Source organism: Tauraco erythrolophus, chromosome 18 (assembly GCF_009769465.1).
Source record: "Tauraco erythrolophus isolate bTauEry1 chromosome 18, bTauEry1.pri, whole genome shotgun sequence".
Lineage (NCBI taxonomy): Eukaryota > Metazoa > Chordata > Aves > Musophagiformes > Musophagidae > Tauraco > Tauraco erythrolophus.
Genome location: NC_141482.1, coordinates 1,954,014 through 1,973,179, shown reverse-complemented (window position 1 = coordinate 1,973,179; position 19,166 = coordinate 1,954,014). Strand labels below are relative to the sequence as shown.

The 19,166-nt window shown below is 44.5% G+C and overlaps 1 protein-coding gene across 2 annotated transcripts in view; it reads right to left on the bottom strand.

Moving 5' to 3' along the window:
* Nucleotides 1-7,679: 7,679 nt before the first annotated feature.
* The window catches only part of UQCC1 (ubiquinol-cytochrome c reductase complex assembly factor 1), a 51,200-nt gene continuing 39,713 nt past the window's right edge, over nucleotides 7,680-19,166 (bottom strand). For both annotated transcript variants that reach the window (XM_086622900.1, XM_086622899.1), the window contains 3 exons: nucleotides 12,919-12,996; nucleotides 11,383-11,496; nucleotides 7,680-8,886 (listed from right to left, as the gene is read on the bottom strand). In XM_086622900.1, the coding sequence (XP_086479026.1) occupies nucleotides 8,752-8,886; nucleotides 11,383-11,496; nucleotides 12,919-12,996 (327 nt within the window). In that variant the 3' untranslated portion in view covers nucleotides 7,680-8,751. The remainder of the gene's footprint in view (nucleotides 8,887-11,382; nucleotides 11,497-12,918; nucleotides 12,997-19,166) is intronic.

Sequence of the window (19,166 nt, the reverse complement as noted above, 5' to 3'; positions counted from 1 at the left end):
CTCGTACCTGATTCACGTACTGCCCTCCCCTTCCCTGCTGAGAGGTCCCCACCCTTGGCCAAGCAGGCTCTAACCTGTTTTGTCCTTCGTTGTGCTCACAGTGGAAATGTAGATGCTGAAACTTGTTCCTGCTTGAAATTTGTTCCAAATCAAACATGCTTCTCGGTGGCAGTTATAATGAAACACAAATATCCCAAGTGGGGAAATCAGACTCGGCCAGGAAACTTATTCATCCCTGAACCACAGCTAACGCTCCTCCTTAGCGTTTCTCAAGAGCCTGGGCTCTGCTAGACTGGCACCTGGCAGAGAAGCCGAAACACCATCTTTTTTGATATCACAGGCTCATGGGGTTTGTATGAAGCACAACAGGAATCTTAGCACAGCTCCTGTCATTCGCTACCACAGGCTACAAGAGCAATAGCTCCTGTGGTCTTTTATCATCTCCCTGGAAATCCTTCAAGGAAGGGACATTCAACCTTAGGAGTCTGGTGCCATGTGAATGACAATACTGTCCACGTGCTGTGCACTTTGGGATTCGTTAACTCCAGCTTCCCAAAAGCATCTTAGAGCTACTTCTGGAGAAACAATGCAGGCAGATGTTAATGTGCAATTCAAAATGCTGTGTTAGGAGCACACCACCCACAGCACAACGCAGCACATGAAAAATCGTGCGCAGGAGGCACGCAGGAGTCCCCGGACTGCAACGTGGACCTCCTCCACCCCGTTCTGCTCACTCACCCTGGAGCTACTAAACCCCACTGAGGCTAACCAGAGGATGAAGAACTGGCTGGAGAGTTGATCTAATTAGCCAGCCTTTTATCTACAAGTTACAAAATCCCTGTAGACTAAATTCATTCAGGCTACATTGTCATCTAGAAGCTAAATGTCTGCTAATAATCACCAGGCTATAGCCCCTGGAGACAGCCATGCCTAAGTGTGAACCAGCACGTTCAGACACAAAGTTCTAAGTCAGCTGGAATCAATCATGTCCCCAAGAGACTCCATGGAGTACCACTGGAGTGGGATGATTAGTTTAGGTTAGTTGCCTACTCTTTAGATCCCCGGAGAACGAACCCTTACCTGGACTGTGCAAACTGCAAGAACAGAAGCAAAGGTACATTTGATCAGAAAATTTCAGTTGCCTGCCAGAGCTGTGCTGCAAAGCAGCACGCAGGTGCAGAGTTGGCAGCTGTGGACAATAGATATGGGACAAAATTATAATAAAGATGGTGGCATAGAAGTGCTACAGGTGTAAATAAGTGTCAGAGCGGCTTAAAGACTGTCATTAGCTCAAAACGTGAGGTGAACAGCCAAACACAACGTCAGGAAGTTTGAGGAAAAATCAAAGGGAAGGGGCTATAACATGATGGGCCTTTTTCTGGAGCTGCTTTGCCAGGGTGATAACATCACCTTGGTGATAACATAAAAGAAGGGTAACATCACCCTAATTTTCGCCTTCCTAAAGAGCTGAAAAGAGTGTGAAATTTAAAAAAGTCCAACACGTGTTTTCTGCCAGATAAACAACTGCTGATGATTCTTTAAAGTAAAGGGATTTCCACTGTCTTCCAGCTGGTGTTTGGCAATGATCTGCTCTCCCTCCAGTAATTTTTCATGGACCTCAGCACATGAAAGCACGTACGATGTAAACACCTCCAGCCAAGCTTGTCAGGCTGGGCTTCCTCAGCGTCGGTGGGGAGAGGCAGGGATTGCCAGGGAGTCAGTTCCCTCACCCTGCAGCAGCCATTGAAACAGGTCAGATGAAACGTGCCCTGGAAGTGCTATCCATGATTCTATCTCTCTCTGCTGAGCAGGAGGAGAGCTCAGGCTGCCGAATCAGTGACAGGGGATTACCATGCAGATATCTGAAATTAAATGAGAGGTATTCTGTCCCTGCTGTCTGGCAGGGAGATACATGTCTATAATTAGCACTCCACAGACCCTACATCCAGGCCAGCGCAGGATGTGGGAATCACATCAGCCAATTTTTGCCAGCTAAAAGCAAGGATCTCATCTGGAAGTGTTGTCTACACACCTTCAGCCATCAACAAAGACAGACAAGGGGAAAATTCCCTCTGGCTAAACACACATACCAAGTCCCCCTTCCAAGTCAACGTCCCTAGGCAGCTCTACTCTGGCTGATACCTCAGCTCCGTCAGGATCCAAGCGTTAGGCAATACTTCAGTCTCAAGTCCCACTACAGATGTTCTTGGAGCTCACCAAACACAAAACACCTTGCCTGGGCTTTCCACAAAATGTACCTGCTGCTTCCTTTTCAAGCATAAACGGGAGGCATCCTGCCAACCTGTTTCTTGATAGTACGGTTCTTGGAGAGCATTCACTGGGAACACAAGAAGCCAGATTTGCCTTTTCCCCCCAGCTCTTTATTCTGGACTGAAATCCACATCTTCCACCACAAAACGTTGTGGTGCTCAAACACACTTATCTACAGGCACTTCTGGAAGGCATCTGCATAGCACGTTCACTGTGCAGAATTCACCGGCCAGATGCAAAGAGCAAGCGCAGCCAGATGAGAAAAGTCCAAATTTGAGTGACTGCACTGAGATCTGTGTCAGCCCTGAACTCACAGACACGGCAGTGCGAAGTCAAGGCACCCAGATTTTGCCCCGAGGCTCCTGACCATGGCATTACAGAATCATTCTTCTGAACACAGCGGCAGCACACAAATTCCTTGTTTCATTTTTTTCTGTTTCTATATTAAGACTCTTCCAAATCAGAGGAGAGACAGCTTTGCACCCACTCAGCTGCAGGAGGGCACTGGACACCAGTTGCCAGCTATAGGCCAAACAATCTAACCACCAGCGATGGCAGGGCAGTTAGACGACTCTACCTCCTCCACTGGCTCCCTGCTCAGCGGTGTGCCCAGCATGTAGGTTCTTTCCAGTTGCTGCTCTGAGGTCCCTACCACCCACGTGCCATGTAGGGAAGCCGATGTGTGGCCATGGAGCCGCTCTGATGGCCCTTCAAGGGTCCAGCCCTGAGCTGCTCAGGGTGACAATTCACAGCTGTCATGAGAAGGACCACCATGTGCCTCTTCCCTAGGCTACTGAAATATAAAAAAGCACTTTCAGACACTTCCTCCTCCCCTTCCAAATGAAATACACAGAAATAGAACCAGGCATTGTAACATCAATGGGTCTAGTTACCAGCAGGAAGAGGGTATGAAGGGAAGGATGTGGGACAATGAGCAAATCCTCATAAGACACCTGGCTTTGACAGGATGTGGAGCAGCCCAGGAGGCTGGCAGGTGGGAGGAGGAATGAATGAGCCCAGCTCACTCTTCTAGTCAGTGACGTAACTGTTAATGAAGGCTTTGCATGTGCAAGAATCCTTGCTTCCTAAATAAGCATGAAGGAGCTCTTACCTCCTGGGAGAGCTGCAGTAGCACGCCAACACCAATGGGATCCATCCTTGGCAACATGTTGCGGGGTCCTCCTACACGAACATACCTGCACAAGACAGTAAGAACAGGACAGTAAATGTTTCTGGATCTTGTACGCAAGTGCAGGAAATTGTTTACCCTAGTCTGCCCCTGGCCCCTCAAGCAGATCTACTGCCCCTCGACCTAACTCCCTGGCTGCTCCCAGCACGTCACATCTGGAGCAGCCACTGAAACGCAACAGCGGAAGGTGGAATCGTGCTTGTGTGAGCTCCTGCTCTGCATTCCCAGTGGAAGGATGAGGCCCAAACATCTCTTCTGTCCCACAAATGAGCAGAGCAAGCTGTTGAGCAGGTTGAATGACTGTAAGCAAAACAAGTACTCCCTCAACATGTTCAGCAACTTCAGGAAGAACACACGTAGGATGCACAGGACAGTCCTAGACACCAGAAGAAGGGGCAGTGGTAAAAAAAAGCTCACCAGATGAGGCTGGGAAGGATCACAAGACGTTAATATGCAACTGTTCCGTCGCAGCGCAGGAGACCACGCAGCCCACAGCACCAGTAGGTGGTACTCCCTTTGCAGGCAGAGAAGCGGATGCTTCACAAGCACAGTACAATTGTCTAAGCAGCAGAGCCGAGCCTACCACTCACTCACATTGAGCCTCAGGGTCTTTCCTATGTCCTTGACATCGTTCCCAGGCTCCCGTGTAAGCTTCTGCCCTCTCCTTGACTTTTCAGACCTTCAGGTAAAGACAGACAGCACTGAGGGCCAGGCTGTGCAGACACAACATGCCCAAAAGATGGAGATGTGGCATGCTGCAGAGTGGCAGAAGTACCATCACCCAGACTGTTGGGAGAGGTGTTAATCCAGCCGTAGGACATCAAAGGCCCGGTCAAGCCTGACACAGCACTGCTCAGCAGAAAGAGCAGGGCACAAGTTTATCACCATCTCTTGTAGAGAAAAAGTCTTGATTAGAGTTTATTATACAAGAAGACAACAGAGAACAGACAAAGCGAGGCAAATGGGAAGACGCAGGTGGGAGGGCAGGAGTCTAGACAGGGGGGTGTCTACTAAGAAATTAGCTGTCACCAGCATCGTCCAAAAAAACCCCACGTACTAGGCTAAGACCACAACCAAACATCTGCACTGGGGCCTGAGAAGCTGGAGAATGTCACAACAGATGACCGCTGTATTCGTGACATAACTGTTAGCAGAAGAGTTAGAAAGACATTCAGTAATTTCTAGGTATTTACGTGAACATTTAGGTCTCCCAACAGTGGTATTTTCATCTTACTGGAAAAAAGCACACACAGCCCAGTTCTGGAACTCAAGACGAGCAATGAAGTGTTCATCTTACCTGTAGAGGGGATCAGCAAACTTCTCCAAATATTCTAACAGTACTTCAGTGCATCTCTGGAACACAGACAACCTTTGCTACATGCTCAGGATTAAACTGGTCCCACAGGAACACTACCAATAGACTGCAGCAGGTCTACGTAGAGTCGAATTTCTGAAGGAAGACCTCCTCTGCAGGGTTTTGGAAGTAGAAGAGCGTGGAAAAACACGAGTGCAGGTCACAGGGTATGGTATAGCTCCCACTGCTCCTCAAAGTGGTGTCATGCAGTGGCACTCATGGCGGGGACCACGCTTGCAGAACCAGTCGCCATCCCCTCCCATGGCTTTGCTATTCTTCATCTACTCTACGTTCATTTAAGTTAAAGCTCTGGTGAAAAAATTGCTCTCACTCAGTCTCCAGGTTCTGTTTACCTTATTTGCCAAGCCAAGGGCAGGGTAAGTGGGACAAGTCAGTGGTTAAGTCCAACTGCTATGGCAGGCGCAGCAATTCTGACCTGAGGGCTCGGGTGGCAGAAGCATGACTAAAAACTTCACTTTGTGGAAGGTGAGGAGTCAGAAACCTGAGAAGTGGTAACTGCACTTCAACAAGGCTTAAGCACCTGGACAGTACAGGAGATGTGGAGATCATCAAGGATGCCTGTGCTCTTAGCACTTTAGCTGTTCAAAGAAGCAGGAGAAAACGTTAGATACAAATACCAAAAGGCGGCGTGAACGCAGAAGCTGTGATGACACAGGAAAACATTTAACCACTTCAAATAGAAAGTAGGCATGGAAGGGTATCAGATGACTTTCCCTCCGCTACGAAATGTCTCAGAACATCACTCTGAAGCAAGAGACTTCCCAAGTTTGACTCTGTGGGCAAACCATGCACCTACCCTCCCACCAGTGCAAAACAGCAGAGAAGGAAGGGAAGACACTGAACGTTGGCCCTTCCTTTCCCCTCACAGAAACAAGAAAGCCAAGATCTAGGTGAAATAATGAGTGCTTCCTAGAGGCTCATGTCACTTGATTTTAAGACACCTGGGAAAGTTGGGGGAATGAGTCCTTTGGAATAAGAATTGACAGCCAAATAGTGTATATGAGACAGCAGATCAGCTTGGATGATCAAGTGCTCAACATGGCACCTTCTAGAAGAAATGCATATGCTTAAAATTCACTTAAAATACAGTGATGCTCTGAGACCACTGTCAAAAAACCCAGCAGCAGAAACAAAGAACTGTCCGTAACCGAAACACCTTCAACTGTTCCCTCTGCAAAACCTCGAAAATGGGAAAAGATGGGCTTTATAAGGTTTGGTTAAAAAGCCTCGTGTTGTGCTGCACCTGAAGCAGTTCTGTGCGTAAGAATCACTTTTCACTGCTAATTGTTGCTGCTGTAATGCTTGCAAGGTGCAGATTTTGCTACTGAAAACACATTCTCTCTCAAGGACTCCAAATCCTGCTTGTAAAGATGTCTTATACAGAAGATATTGGCCATGGCATGTGCCTAACCTATTGGCATGCACTTCTCAAGAGGAAGAGGGGTCACATTCTACATCCAAATCCTGTCTCCAGGTAACTAATGGCTGGGAAGCAAAGTCTTCCCTTGTCCTACATAGCCTCCGGTGTATTTTCCCTCTCTAACAGATCATCCTTCTAATTCATAGACAGTTTCTGCCTTATTCTCTGAACAGGCCCCACAGACTTTCTGTCCAAAACACACCCTGACTGCTGGCTCAGCTCTGCAACAGCGGGGTGGTGGAAGGCGCTTTATGGAACAAGCAGAGCGCCGTGATCATAGGTCTTTATTCTCATATTAATAGAAAGTGCAAAAGCAGATGCCAACGACCACAATCCAGCACCACGGCTTCTGGAGCCTCCCGCCCATGAACACAGGAAAGGGTTCAATTTCGACCACGTGGATGTCTCATACGCAGAGGACAAAAGGAATTGTCATCTCCAGACAAGTGGTACCGTGAAGTCTACCAGCTCGCTGGCTTCACAGCATCTGCACCGCGGACACTGCACCTCGTAGTACACTCTGACCAGTGCACAGCACGAGGTTGGATGGTGGTGTACTCCCGGTCCTGCGTTCCCATGGCATGGATAACACAGGTCCAGGTTTAAATTACACAGCAGGAAAGGGGTTAAAGTTTAAATGACTGTTTTGTATATGAATTAATGTATGTAGCTTTGAGCCAAAATATCTACCATTAATTTTTCCACCTATTTCAGGAGCAGTAAGATACACAAAGTAAAGTTTGTTTTGGTACTTGGTATACTTCACCCTCATTAAAAATAAATTAATCAGCAAATTCCTACACAGCTCAGCCTTCTTTTATGTAAATACAACCCAGCTGTAATGAATTACAAGGTGTTATTATCTCACACACACTGTATAATACTTCACACATAAGAGGTTTCTCTGCTTAGCTCAGCTTTCAACAAAAGCATCTTAAATAAACTGCAAGCAAGTTGTTTGGTCTGTAATGTTTTCACAGAGAAGGGATACACCTCACACATAGAGGGTTTCTTTACATGACTCATTTTATAACAAGTTAAACTGAGGAAGTTCGTCTTGGAAAAAAAATAACAAAATACCTTTTTTATACAAAGAAGGCTCCCTAAGAGAAGATTAAAAAAAAAAAAAAAGCAAGCCGGCGTTTGGGAGCCTCCATTCTGCATCCCACTGCTCTTTACACAGCAAAGGGATGTCAAATATTCCCCAAAACACACAATGTGAAGAAAGCAACTTCAGAAGGAAGAACAGTCACAGGCAGGCAGGCACAGTCACACTTTCACCGGATTAAGGATTCACAATTTAAGGATTAATTTCACAAATTAAGGATTATCACCTTCAACATTTGTTTCACAGTTTTATTAGGAATAAATCCTGGTATTATTGGGCTTATCCTTATCGAAAGCGCACATGGCACAGAAAACCACACAGGCATCAATTTTACCCAGACTGACATTTATTATTGACAAGGATTTTACACAGGAGAGAAATGAAAACTGGTTTTGTCACTGACCTGGAAATAGCCTGGTGATCCATCCACCTACGCAGCACACCTCAGCCTCTGCTGATTTAACCAGTGGAGCTCTTGCTCCCGTCATTTTCCTGCACAGCCATATAAAGTTTTCACTGGGGTTGACAGGTCTTGTTAAAAAGCCCCAGACCACTGCTTTGGGGGACGGAGGATAGCATAGCCCTGTCCCATTAAGAGCCGTGGACAGAAACAGGGATGTTCTTTTCACAGAGAAATTCTCAGACCACAACTCTAAAAAGAATATGGAAACACCAGCAAGGCAGGCTGGCACACCAAGTCCTCTGCGGCAGCTGTTAGTGACAGCCCTGCCACGTCTTGGACTTCATTCTCATTAAGAGGGCTGGGGTCACAGAGGATTACTGCAGACTGTGCATTATTCCTTGCATCCTCCTATCCTTGTGCAACAGAGCAAAGAGTTCCTAAAAAGGATTTTCACAGAAAACCCTTCAGAATCTGTTAAAGCAATTCTTAACTCCACTAAAGCAAAATTAGACTATTCCATCTTGATATCAGGCTTTTAAAATACATTAATATCTACTATGCAAAGCTCAGGTTTGCATTCACAACCATTCGGTGAGCAGAGGAACACCGCTGTGTCTCTGTGCAGCTGCTCTCCAATCGAGGCAAGGGTCAGAAATGTCTTCTTGACATAACTCTAAGTCATGGTAAAGTGTCTGGTTTCCTAAAGACAGAAGGCAGGTCTTCCAATTTGTCAGCAAGGACCACTCAGTGCCATAAAAATGACAGAGGTTCTCAAACCAGCTAGCATTTATTTGTGGGTGAATATTCAGAAGAGTATGGCTGTCCAGTTTGCCACTGAGTCACCACGGATAGGACAGCTAATTAAATATTTTCTTTTCAACGGCACATTTGCCTTCCTGACCCCACAACCTCAGCCCAGCCCAATTCCAGGCACGTTTCTCGAGCTGATCCGACAAATCCACAGAAACGTCAGGCACCGGCGCTCTCAGAGTCCCTCGTCGTTGTACACAGGGGAGAGGGGCTTGAGGATGCTGCGGGCGTTGCTCTCCACCAGCGGCCGCCAGCTCACCTCGCCCGTCAGCAGCAGGTCCTCCCCGCTCAGCGCATCCAGGTGCTGCACCTGCAAGGACAGGACGTTAGTGCAAGGTGTCCCATCGCCTGTGGGGGTTCCTCAAGGGCTACGCAGACACGTCGCTTTGCAGAAAGCAAGTGGAACAGGGAGACTTCAGCATACGTTGCCATCTGAGGTAGACCCAACGAGATAATTTATGATGCTTAGGCATCATGGAAAGGCTGGGAGATAAGTATCTGCAGATCCACTGGAGTTAACTGCGCGAGGTCTAACGCTTCCTCTGAGAGTTTCGCAACAGGACAGAGAAAAGCCACGCGAAGGAAACGTAAGTAATTTTATCTTCCCGGCAGTCAATTGAGATGACACACTGCTACCACCATCATCAACACAAAGTGCTTTTCACTACAGAAAAAATGCCTGGCCAGCAGGGAACACCCTGAGATGTATAATACAAAAGCACATGAGCTGGAGGTGAACATGGAATGAACACTCATTCTCGCAATACAAGAAATACTTGGGATCAAATTAAATTCTAAGGTGCAATGTAAGCAAAATAAAAAAAAACTCTTGTCACACAACAGAGGGTTAACTTGCTGCCACAGGACACTGTAAATGGGAGGGTGGGGGTGGAGGAGAAAATAAAAAGAAAAAAGTCCATCAAGGGTCAGTAAAAAACAAAACCACCATCTCCGGCTCAGGAAGTCTGCGAAGACAGATCCCTGGGAGAGCTGACCAGGGAAATGGTATCCACGCTCGCCCTGTTACTGTGTTCTTCTCTGGCATCCACCAACAGCCACTGCTAAAGACAGGATCAGCGAGAAATTGTGGGAAAGACCTGGTTCATAATGCTTACTGGAAACAAAAGATAATCTGACAAGGAGGAAAGAACACACCAATGGCCACAGAAGGTCAGACCGAAGAGCCACCTAAACACAATACCCTGTGCTTCTGGCAGGCACCAACAGTGGATTTTCCCTCCCTATCAGCATTCGTCAGTTGGGGGATTTTGAGCCTAAAGTGGTGGCTGTGGATTTAATAGTCCTGGACAGACCCTGTTCCATAAACTTGCCAGTGGCTTTGGAACCCATGTGCAACTGCAGCATCCCAACCAACCTGTGGCAACGTTATGTCCCCATGTTCTTCTATCAGTGAACAGACTTTCCTTGCTCACCTTTCACATGCCTTCGAGATTTCCCAGAGCTGTCTCATTCTTTCTCAGCTGCTTTTCAGGCAGAGGATCCTACTCACTGCTTATAAAGGAGCTCTTTCATGTCATCCTTACTGCTCTCCTGAGCCTTCTTCAGTTCCATTTTTATCTTTCTTGATGGTCAGAACCCAACCACACACATTATTCAAGATCACAAGGGTACCATGGATTTAAAAAGTGGCATGACAACACTATTTTATTCTCTATTCCTTCCTTAGTAGTTCTGAGCATGCTTTACTTTTTTTTAAGCACTATATTTTGATAAAACAATTAAAATCTCAAGGACTCAATCCTGTGTCATACAGACAGTCTGGAGCTCATCAATACACCTATAAAGCTGGGACTGTTTTTCTCAAGTGCATCACTGTAGAGTCGTCTATAGGAATGACCTGTCTTCACAGAAGCTGCTTCTTCCCCAGTGCACCACATTTATCTGTGATTATTGTTTCCTATTCGACTGCTGAGAGCTTCCATCCTATCCTTTGCTTGAATATACACAAGTGCAACAAATTCTCCACTTGGCAAACTGTCCCAAATTATACACTTTTTGTATGTACTTCCTCCTTGCCAATCTTCAGTTTTAAATTTCCTAGAGCTTCGCTGATGTTAACCATCAGCAACTTTAAGCACTAAATGAAGTCTTTCCTTCCTGAGGAGCCCTGCAGCACTCCAATAGTGTCCTCAGTCCCTCACAAAGTTCAGCCCGTTACTTCCCATATCATTTTCCCAGACATACACTGAAATACTGTCTCTCCAAATCTGTATCTGGTTCTGAATATAGTATTGGAAATACTACAGAGAAGGCTGCTGTGGAGGTTGCTGTGCTGGTCTTCAATTCCCTGTCCAACAGCATACACTCTTTCTCCGGAACATCTCTCACTCTTTTCTGTCTTTGGTACCCACCTGGACTATATCCTACCAACGCTTCCTACGCTTCCTAGAAACCTCTTCACAAACCGCCTCAGGGTTAAGAGGACAAACACTACTTAATATTGTTTCCTCCAGACAATAACTGAGAGAAACAGAAATCATTCTGGAAAGCAAAATCTTTTACTACTTTTCCACAAAGATCATCAGGAGACTTTCAAGCTTTGTGTCCTACTTCATTGTGAAGAGGATCCCAACTCAGCAACACCAATTATAACTCTACAACAAGTTGCAGCTGATTTCTGACACATTTTGTCAAGCCCCTCCATAGTGTAGGTCCAGAAAAAGATGAGCAGGATTGCTTTCAATATTCCATGAATTGCTCTGCAGCTATTTTTCACCAAACTGCAATAAATATCAGCCAGTTTTTATATTTTTACCTTTTTGTCGCACTATGAGCTGTAGTTTACCTGTTTGCGCACATATTCTACGAGTAACTCCAGATGCCGAGGGTCCTCACAGTTCTTGTTAAAAAGGTTTCTCCAAAGAGCAGCTGCCAGAACACGATCATCAGACAAGATTCCCTAAAGTAAGTACAGAGAGGGATTAAAAACTGCACGTGAAGAGGGTCTGAACACAAGACAACCACATCGTTCTACTTAGCAACTGACAGCATTAGCTGTCTCAAACCACAGCTGCTATGGGCTGTACATATGAAAAGGCATCAACGTTACTCCTTCACAGAATGGAAAAACAACCCTGGCCTTAAATTAATTTACAGAGCAGCCCGTAACAAATATTCTGGTAAGTCCATTTGGAAAACAACCTGGGTCAGGGTATTCCTAATTTAGGAGCATTTCTAAGTTATTAAACCTTTACTATAAAATTTTGGCCTTACAGAGAACACAGCATCACCTCACAGAATTGTGAGAAGTCCACGACACTTGGAAAAGAAAAATTAAAGGGTATTTAGTACAATGTTGCAGAAATGTAGTCAGGACTTTGCTTTTTTTCTTTGCTTTTCTATTTCTCATTCTAAATGAGAAAGAGAGAACTCCTCCTCATCAAGATCTAGATTTTTCCAGTTAAATCCAATATTAAACTTGGCTTATACAAGAATCACATCCATGAGCGCTTTTTGCCTAAATTCTCTCCCACTTTTATTGTGTTTTTAGATTACGTGGTGTTATGACCATAGTCTCGTAACTCCTGTCTTCTGCTGACATATTTGCCAAAGGCAAGAGAGGACTTTAAAATATTCAGTTAAAAGTAAAAAAGGTCAACATTTGTCTTTAATTTAACTAGACGTTTTGTTTCCAAAAAGAGTGTCAACAAAAAGAGAAAAAAAAAAAAAAAAAGCCAGACAGACACAGGCAGACCCATCCTGGCTGTTCTTAGAACTAGATTAAAGACTTGCATGCATAACATGGTCCACAACTCTATGAAGTTTACGCTTACAAGATATTAATAATTCAAATCACTGTGCAAAAAGTAATATTACCATGTGAACAAGGAGAGCATCTGAAGAGCAAAAAAACCTACTAAGATGATGTAATTGTATTTTCTTTTTGAAAGTCCTGCAGACACTTGTGCACAGTGGTCTTTTGCCTCCCTATATTATTAGATACTTCCTATAAATACCCTATCACATAGACTCCCTATAAATACCTATAAATATGCTGTTTTCAAAGTATAGCTGAGTACAACAGGATTCAGGGAGAGGAAATTATTTATTGTTCACTGTACAGTGACAGTGAAGCAGTACAAAGCATACCCCTCCTTCCACGTCCCGTGGTTTAAATCAATATGCTGCCTGCTTTCTTTTTTCTTAAAAGCACTTTAATTCAAAGCATAAGATGATCGCAATAACTAAGCAGTCTGCCTCCATAACGTAATGTTTCTCCCAAGATATGTAGGGCAAATGTTTTACCCATCTGGAGTATTCTGTGCTCATGAATTAAATGGTCTGTTTGTTCTTGCACATTCTCCCAAAACATCCTTCTTACCTCATCATATCCAAATAGAGCTGCATAGAAGTTTTCTACCATGCTTCTCATATCTTCCTTTAGAACAACAGAATTAATCTGAAAAATAAACCAGAAAATCAGCTGTCCAGGTGCTAAAGAGGAGGTGATGAGAAAACATTACCACTTTCACTCTGAGTGGGCAAGGAACAAACAGTGCCTTGGCCCACATAGGTCGGGCTTTGGCTGTGAGCAACGACGTTGGCGCAGCCGAACATTTCGGAACAAGGTGCAACACGGCTCCGTCACTGCTGTGCGCGGCCGAGAGCAGCGTCACTCACAACAGACGAACGCCAGAAAATTCCGCAGCCAGCAGCGCTGACATGCAGCTACATGAGCAGAGAGAAAACGCAGCTGGGGAAAGAGTGAAGGCAAGGCTGTCCTTTCAGTGGCAGCACAGACTAAGATAATGAGGACTCCTCTGTATTTGAACTATTAAGCAGGTTTTCCAGACCTTGATTCATTCACACAGGTCTTTTAAAAACTTAAGAGGTTTTTCAACTTTTTTTCTAAAGCACGGACTCCAGAGCTGGACGTGGTATTACAGTAAAAGTACTGTGATGCTAAAGATAGAGGCACCATCCCTACCACTGCTCCTTACTTACTTGTCAATATTGACTTTCTTATTCAGGAATCACATGAATTCTGTTTCTACAGCATCTCACTAGAAGCTCAGACTTACTACTTTTTGACTATGACTACATTTCTTTCAGAGTTTGTGACGATCCAGCTACTCCCCCCTATGCTGTAAGTGTGACTCAGTCCAAGTTCCACACGGACTTTTAACTAAATTTACCAGTTGCTTAAATATTTGCTGGTTTCGCCTCAGCCATCCATGGGTTTGCAGAACTGGCCCCACGTGAGCTTAGGATGGAACCGAAAGAGATCACCTGCTAGGTCCAGGCTGAAACGCCCCGCGAGCATCTCTCCTACCAACCGTCCGCTCCTTTTGCGTGTACTTCTCACTGCTGCCAACAAAATGATCTCAAACAGCTCCTCTCCCGAGGGCTAAGCTACACTTCCAACTGGTAAAGCTGCTTCTTCGTATTGACTCTCATGAGAACCCCAAGAGATACTCAGCATTTCTTTCCTACAGATCTCACACGCCGTGTAACTGTAAATGACAAGTAAAATTATCTTCACGCCTGCATACTAGCAGGACATTTATGTATGAGGCTGCACCTTGGGACAGGTTTTACAAAAAAGAAACTGCAGACAGGAATTCAGGGTAGGACATCAGCTCTGCGTTGGAAAAGCACCGCTGTCTGATGTACAGCTTATCACAAGGCTCACGAAAAGCTGTGAAAACTCAACATATCTAAAATCTTATGATTTATGACAGTGTGAACCACACGTCCTAAATACTTTCTTAGTATCTTTAAGAGTACCCACCTTGGTAACTACGCAACAGCTTCTCTCGCAAAATATCAATTACTTGTTGCTACGCTAGCAGATCTCCAGTTCAAATATTCTTCCATTAAACCACTGTCTTTTTTCATCTGTTGATTTTTATAGAAATGCATACAGTGCAAACACAAGGAAAATTCCTTTTATGTCAGTTACTCATATTTTTCCATTAATATAAACTATTAAAATTCATGCAGATATTTTATAGGCTATCAAGATTTGGAGACTGGTTATTACTGAATGTTTAAAAAAAGAACCAAACATAAGAAATCACAGGGTTAAATGATGACTGCAACTTCAGTAATGACTTAATTAAATTTTTATTGAGTACATAAACTATGATGTCATTTCTACCCAACCATGCTCAAACTTTCTATGCATGTCAGAGATCGTGGTTTTTCTCAATAGAACGTACTTCTAAATAGGCTGCACTTCTGCAGCTCTAATAAGGGGGAGCAGGTCTCATGTAACACACTCCATAAATTATCCTTCCATTTTAAACAAACAAATTCCATGAGTTATTATATATTTGCCACGCACTTTTTATGACATAATAAAAATGTTACCTCAAGGATTACTTAACACATACTACAAATGTTACAGCAGGCAACTGCAAGGGGCAAAGAAAACAAACAGTCCCATTACAGAGACAAGTCCTGGACTATACATCCCCAGGGAAGCAGCTTTCTGTACTAAAAACAAAGAGCAGCAGCTTTAAGTTAGCAAGAAACAGATTGATGAAGGAGATAACCAAGTTAAACAAACATGGCAATAAATACATCTTAAAAGACAAACAGTTTAAAATATAAAATATGACTTTGGGGATGGAGCAGTATCTTAGGCAATAAAATTATATTTAAAGGAATATTGCAGTTTCTAAAGAATCTAACCGGCACTGGTTAAGTACAAACACTGTAGGAAAAAATCCTTCTTTATTAAACAAGAAAAATGAATAAATTCAAATCAGCGTTTGTTGGAAATGCTTCCTCTTTCCAAGCTTGTACATGTTCTTACCATTGGCAAGTTTCATGATCTGGTTGGTCATGATTCTGCTGACTCTTCCGCAGTTTGTTATTGAGAAGAAAAACTGCTAGACAATTCCAAGTGAGTAATTGCTAGTAACAAGAAAAAAATCAGGAACATCTGGAGCTCTTCTAGGGACTTAGCCTCTTCGCCTTCTTCAGAACAACTCATTGCAGAGCTGCCACCAGAAGAAATTTATAGACCAACGTCTAAATTGACACACAGAACACTCTTAGTTCGAAACAAGGAATACATTTTTGGTACCTCTCTCACATTTATGAGACCTTTAAAAAAAGGAAATGTCCAGCTAACCTGTCTTCCTACTACATGTCACAACTTTTCATTGAAAGATTCCATGATCCCACATTCTGCCTGCAAGATGACTACGGCATACAACTACTGCATTTTCATTATTATATTGCAGTAAGAGACTTCATCTTCAGCCTCAACGAGTTCAATATGCATCGGTCAACAGCCAAGTGGTGAGGCTTCCTGCTACATCAAACAATTTGCAATATCGAGTTCTCAGTTAAGGTTGTGTATTCTAACAAAATTTCTAGGCAAGTTAAGAGCCCACTGCTGTATCGTGTATGCTGGACATGTATGAAAATATCCTATGTATGGGCACAGTTTTTGAAGTGAGAGCTGCTATAGGATTAGTCCATATGGATGTCTTTTGTTGGATCGAGAGCGTCCTTTCATAACCAACCCCCTCATGCCCACTCACCACGCTGTGGTTTACACTGCAGAGAAGTCTCAGACTGCACAAACTGGAGAACGTGCTCCAAGCCGCTCTACCTGCTCAGAGGCACCCAGCCATGGGATCAGCCCTGAGCCAGCGTGAGGTGAGGAGCACCCCCGGGGAGCAGGGATGCTGGATCATCAACTCTATCACTCAACGAATGTGTTCTCGTCAGACCACACTAAATGCTAGTGCAGAGACAGCTGTGATGTCCACCAGCTCCACCGTTTGAAGGTGCTTCAACAGGAGTTTCTTTCTGTTATGACTTTTGCCAGCATGTGTTGCACCCTCAAGCTACTTTAACACATTAATCCATCCATAAAGCCAGAAGGGACCCTCCTAACTGCCCCTCGTACCAGCGCTAGTCATTGAATTTCATGCAGCAATTCCTCTCTTTAGGCCTAAGTTATGGTTGAACTAGATTTTTTTATGAAGAGATTTCAGCCAGAAGAAATGATTAGATCATAGAACCTGACCCTCTGCGTATCACAGACCATTACATTTCACTGAGTTCCCTCTGTACTAAGCTCAGTAAGTTGTGTTTGGCTAAAGCATATCACCCTCACAGTTGAACATGTGTATCTCATTTCATATTTGAATTTTCTGGCTTAAGTTTCCAGCCCCTCGTTCTCATTATACCATTCCTCCTAGAATAAAAAGCCTCTTCTGTACAATGCATTTGCTCCTCTACCTGTACACAGCAGATGTGTCAGCTTTTCAAACTAAGAGTAGGCTCTTCAAGGTCATGTTTACACAAGGTGCACTGATATACTGCGCTCCTGGAGTGGTCACAGTCGCAACAGCAAAGGTTTTATGCTGATACAGCAGAAATTAATCCATCTCTTGTGCAAAACAAGTTATGCAGGTATGAGTACACTTCTGTTGTTACGATGGAGTCTACTCTGGAGACTTCTGTTAGCCACGCTGCCATAAACATCAATCAAGTGCCATTGACACTTTTGATTACTGGAGCAGTCGTTATCGCCAGAAGTTCCTGAAGGAGATACAGGACAAATCTTTCATGATAAAAAAAAAGTCACTCCTCAAACATTTAGGCTTTTTTATGAACCTCCTCTCAAGCTGCATTTGGAACGAACGACTTAAAATATGTAGTTTACATTAGTTATAAATAATACACAACCACATATAGTCATATTTGGCCTTTTAAAGTGTTTGCTGCCCTTTGAATAAACGCACATGACATTAAACAGGAAAGCCTGCATACAGCCCTTTTATTTCCTCCTATAACATAACTTATTTGTAGGACAGTAATTTTAAAAACGACTGAGACTGTAGCTGGGATCAAAAAGATTAAATTAATAAAACAGATTAAAAATATCTCCGTAGCAAGAGGTCAAAAAGGCCAGCTCCTTCAGGCAATCTCACATAGTTGTGAAATGACAAAGATATTGCAGATTTTTTTTTTTTTTTTTTTTTGAGTCTTTTATTAACCACTCTGCTACTTTGTCTGCAAACAAGCTTACTGGCTTGTAATTAGCTACCGCTGTGAGTCCCCATATACTTTAAAATATTAACTTTTCTGATAAATTCTGTAATTCTCTAATTAAAAGTAATTTTGTAATGCACCTCAGTAGATAATTAACTTCAGAGAATAGTCCTTAAAGCCTTTTTCAATGTTCAGTGACAACCTACCTCAATACTGTATTAACCAGACAAATCTAAATCGTAGATTGTATCAGAACCAGTTCCTGCCCAAAATCTTCAATCCATAAAAACATGTTAATTGAAAAAGACCTTTGCATGTTCTGCTACCTTCATAACAACTGCATAATCGTCAATAACACTCCTTAGAGCATGTTTAGTTCAAGCAGACATAGAACAGCAAGTTAGACAACATTATCTACATATTTCAGCAAAACCAGATGGTGACCTCTAGCTGTCTAGCATCAAGAAAATGAGGCATGTTTCTGTCTTGCAGTCTATTAATTTGTGTTATGGTTTGAAGTGGGGGGGAGGTCCGGGTGGCAGAAGCTGCCCATCACACCGGACTCCCGTCCCCCTCGGGGCTTGAGCCAATCGGCGCCTCTGCGAATTGCCCTATTTACGTCGGACAAAGGAACTGGAAAGGTGTGTGCCTGTGCCCAGGGGCAGGGAGAAGGGAGGGGGGCATGGCCCCCGCTCCCGGCCGGTGCCCGCTCCGTGCCGGTGCCCGCCCCATCGAGGATGGCGGCGGCAGAGCCACTTGGGGAACTCGGGGCGAGCCCCGCTGCCGGGGCGCCCACCGGGCCGAGTTCACCCAGACAGGGCTGAAACCTAAGAGAAACGGCCACACAGAGAAGAGGTCAGTGAAGGTGGAACGGAACAACGTGGCCGCGGCTGAGTGCCCCTTGCGAGCGGCCCCTTGCAGCCAGCCCTCGGTGGGGCAAGCAGAGACCCACTCGCAGCCCGTGGATGACCCACGTCGAGAGGAGATGCCTGAGCCTGAGACTATTGTGAATCATGGGCACAGGTCGAGGCGCATATTACACATTTTACGCATTTATGCATTTAAAGTCTCTATGGAGACACATTTCAGGTCGCTATGCCGCCCCACGCATTAAAAGTTTGTTGATGACCCACGGCAGAGCGAGCGGCTACAGCTCCTTAAAAGCCCAGGGCTGGTAAAGCCCGCACTTGGGGCAATCCAATGGGGTAAGGATTTGCCCCTCAGCGGGCAGGATTCACGCTTTCGCCATGAGTAGGGGATCCACTGGAGCAAGGGACAATGGTGTAAGGGCTCCTTTTCCTTCAAGAGAAGCGGCAGTAACAACTTGGAATGAACTGACCTGCACCCCCCCATTCCCTGCCCCCTGCGCCGCTGGGGGGAGGAGGTAGAGCCGGGAAGAAGAGGCAAAGGGGGGGAAGTGGTGTTGGTTTTAAGATCTGGCCTTGTTTTCTTGTTATTCTCTCAAGTAACCGTATTTGTTTGCTTTTCTCTTTGTAGGTAGCTGTTAATAAATAGTTTTGCTTTAAGAAAACAGCCTCTTTTGCCCGGGACCGTGGTTGGTGGGTGCTCCTCTGTTCCTGTCTCGACCCTCAGCTCTTCTATTACATTTTT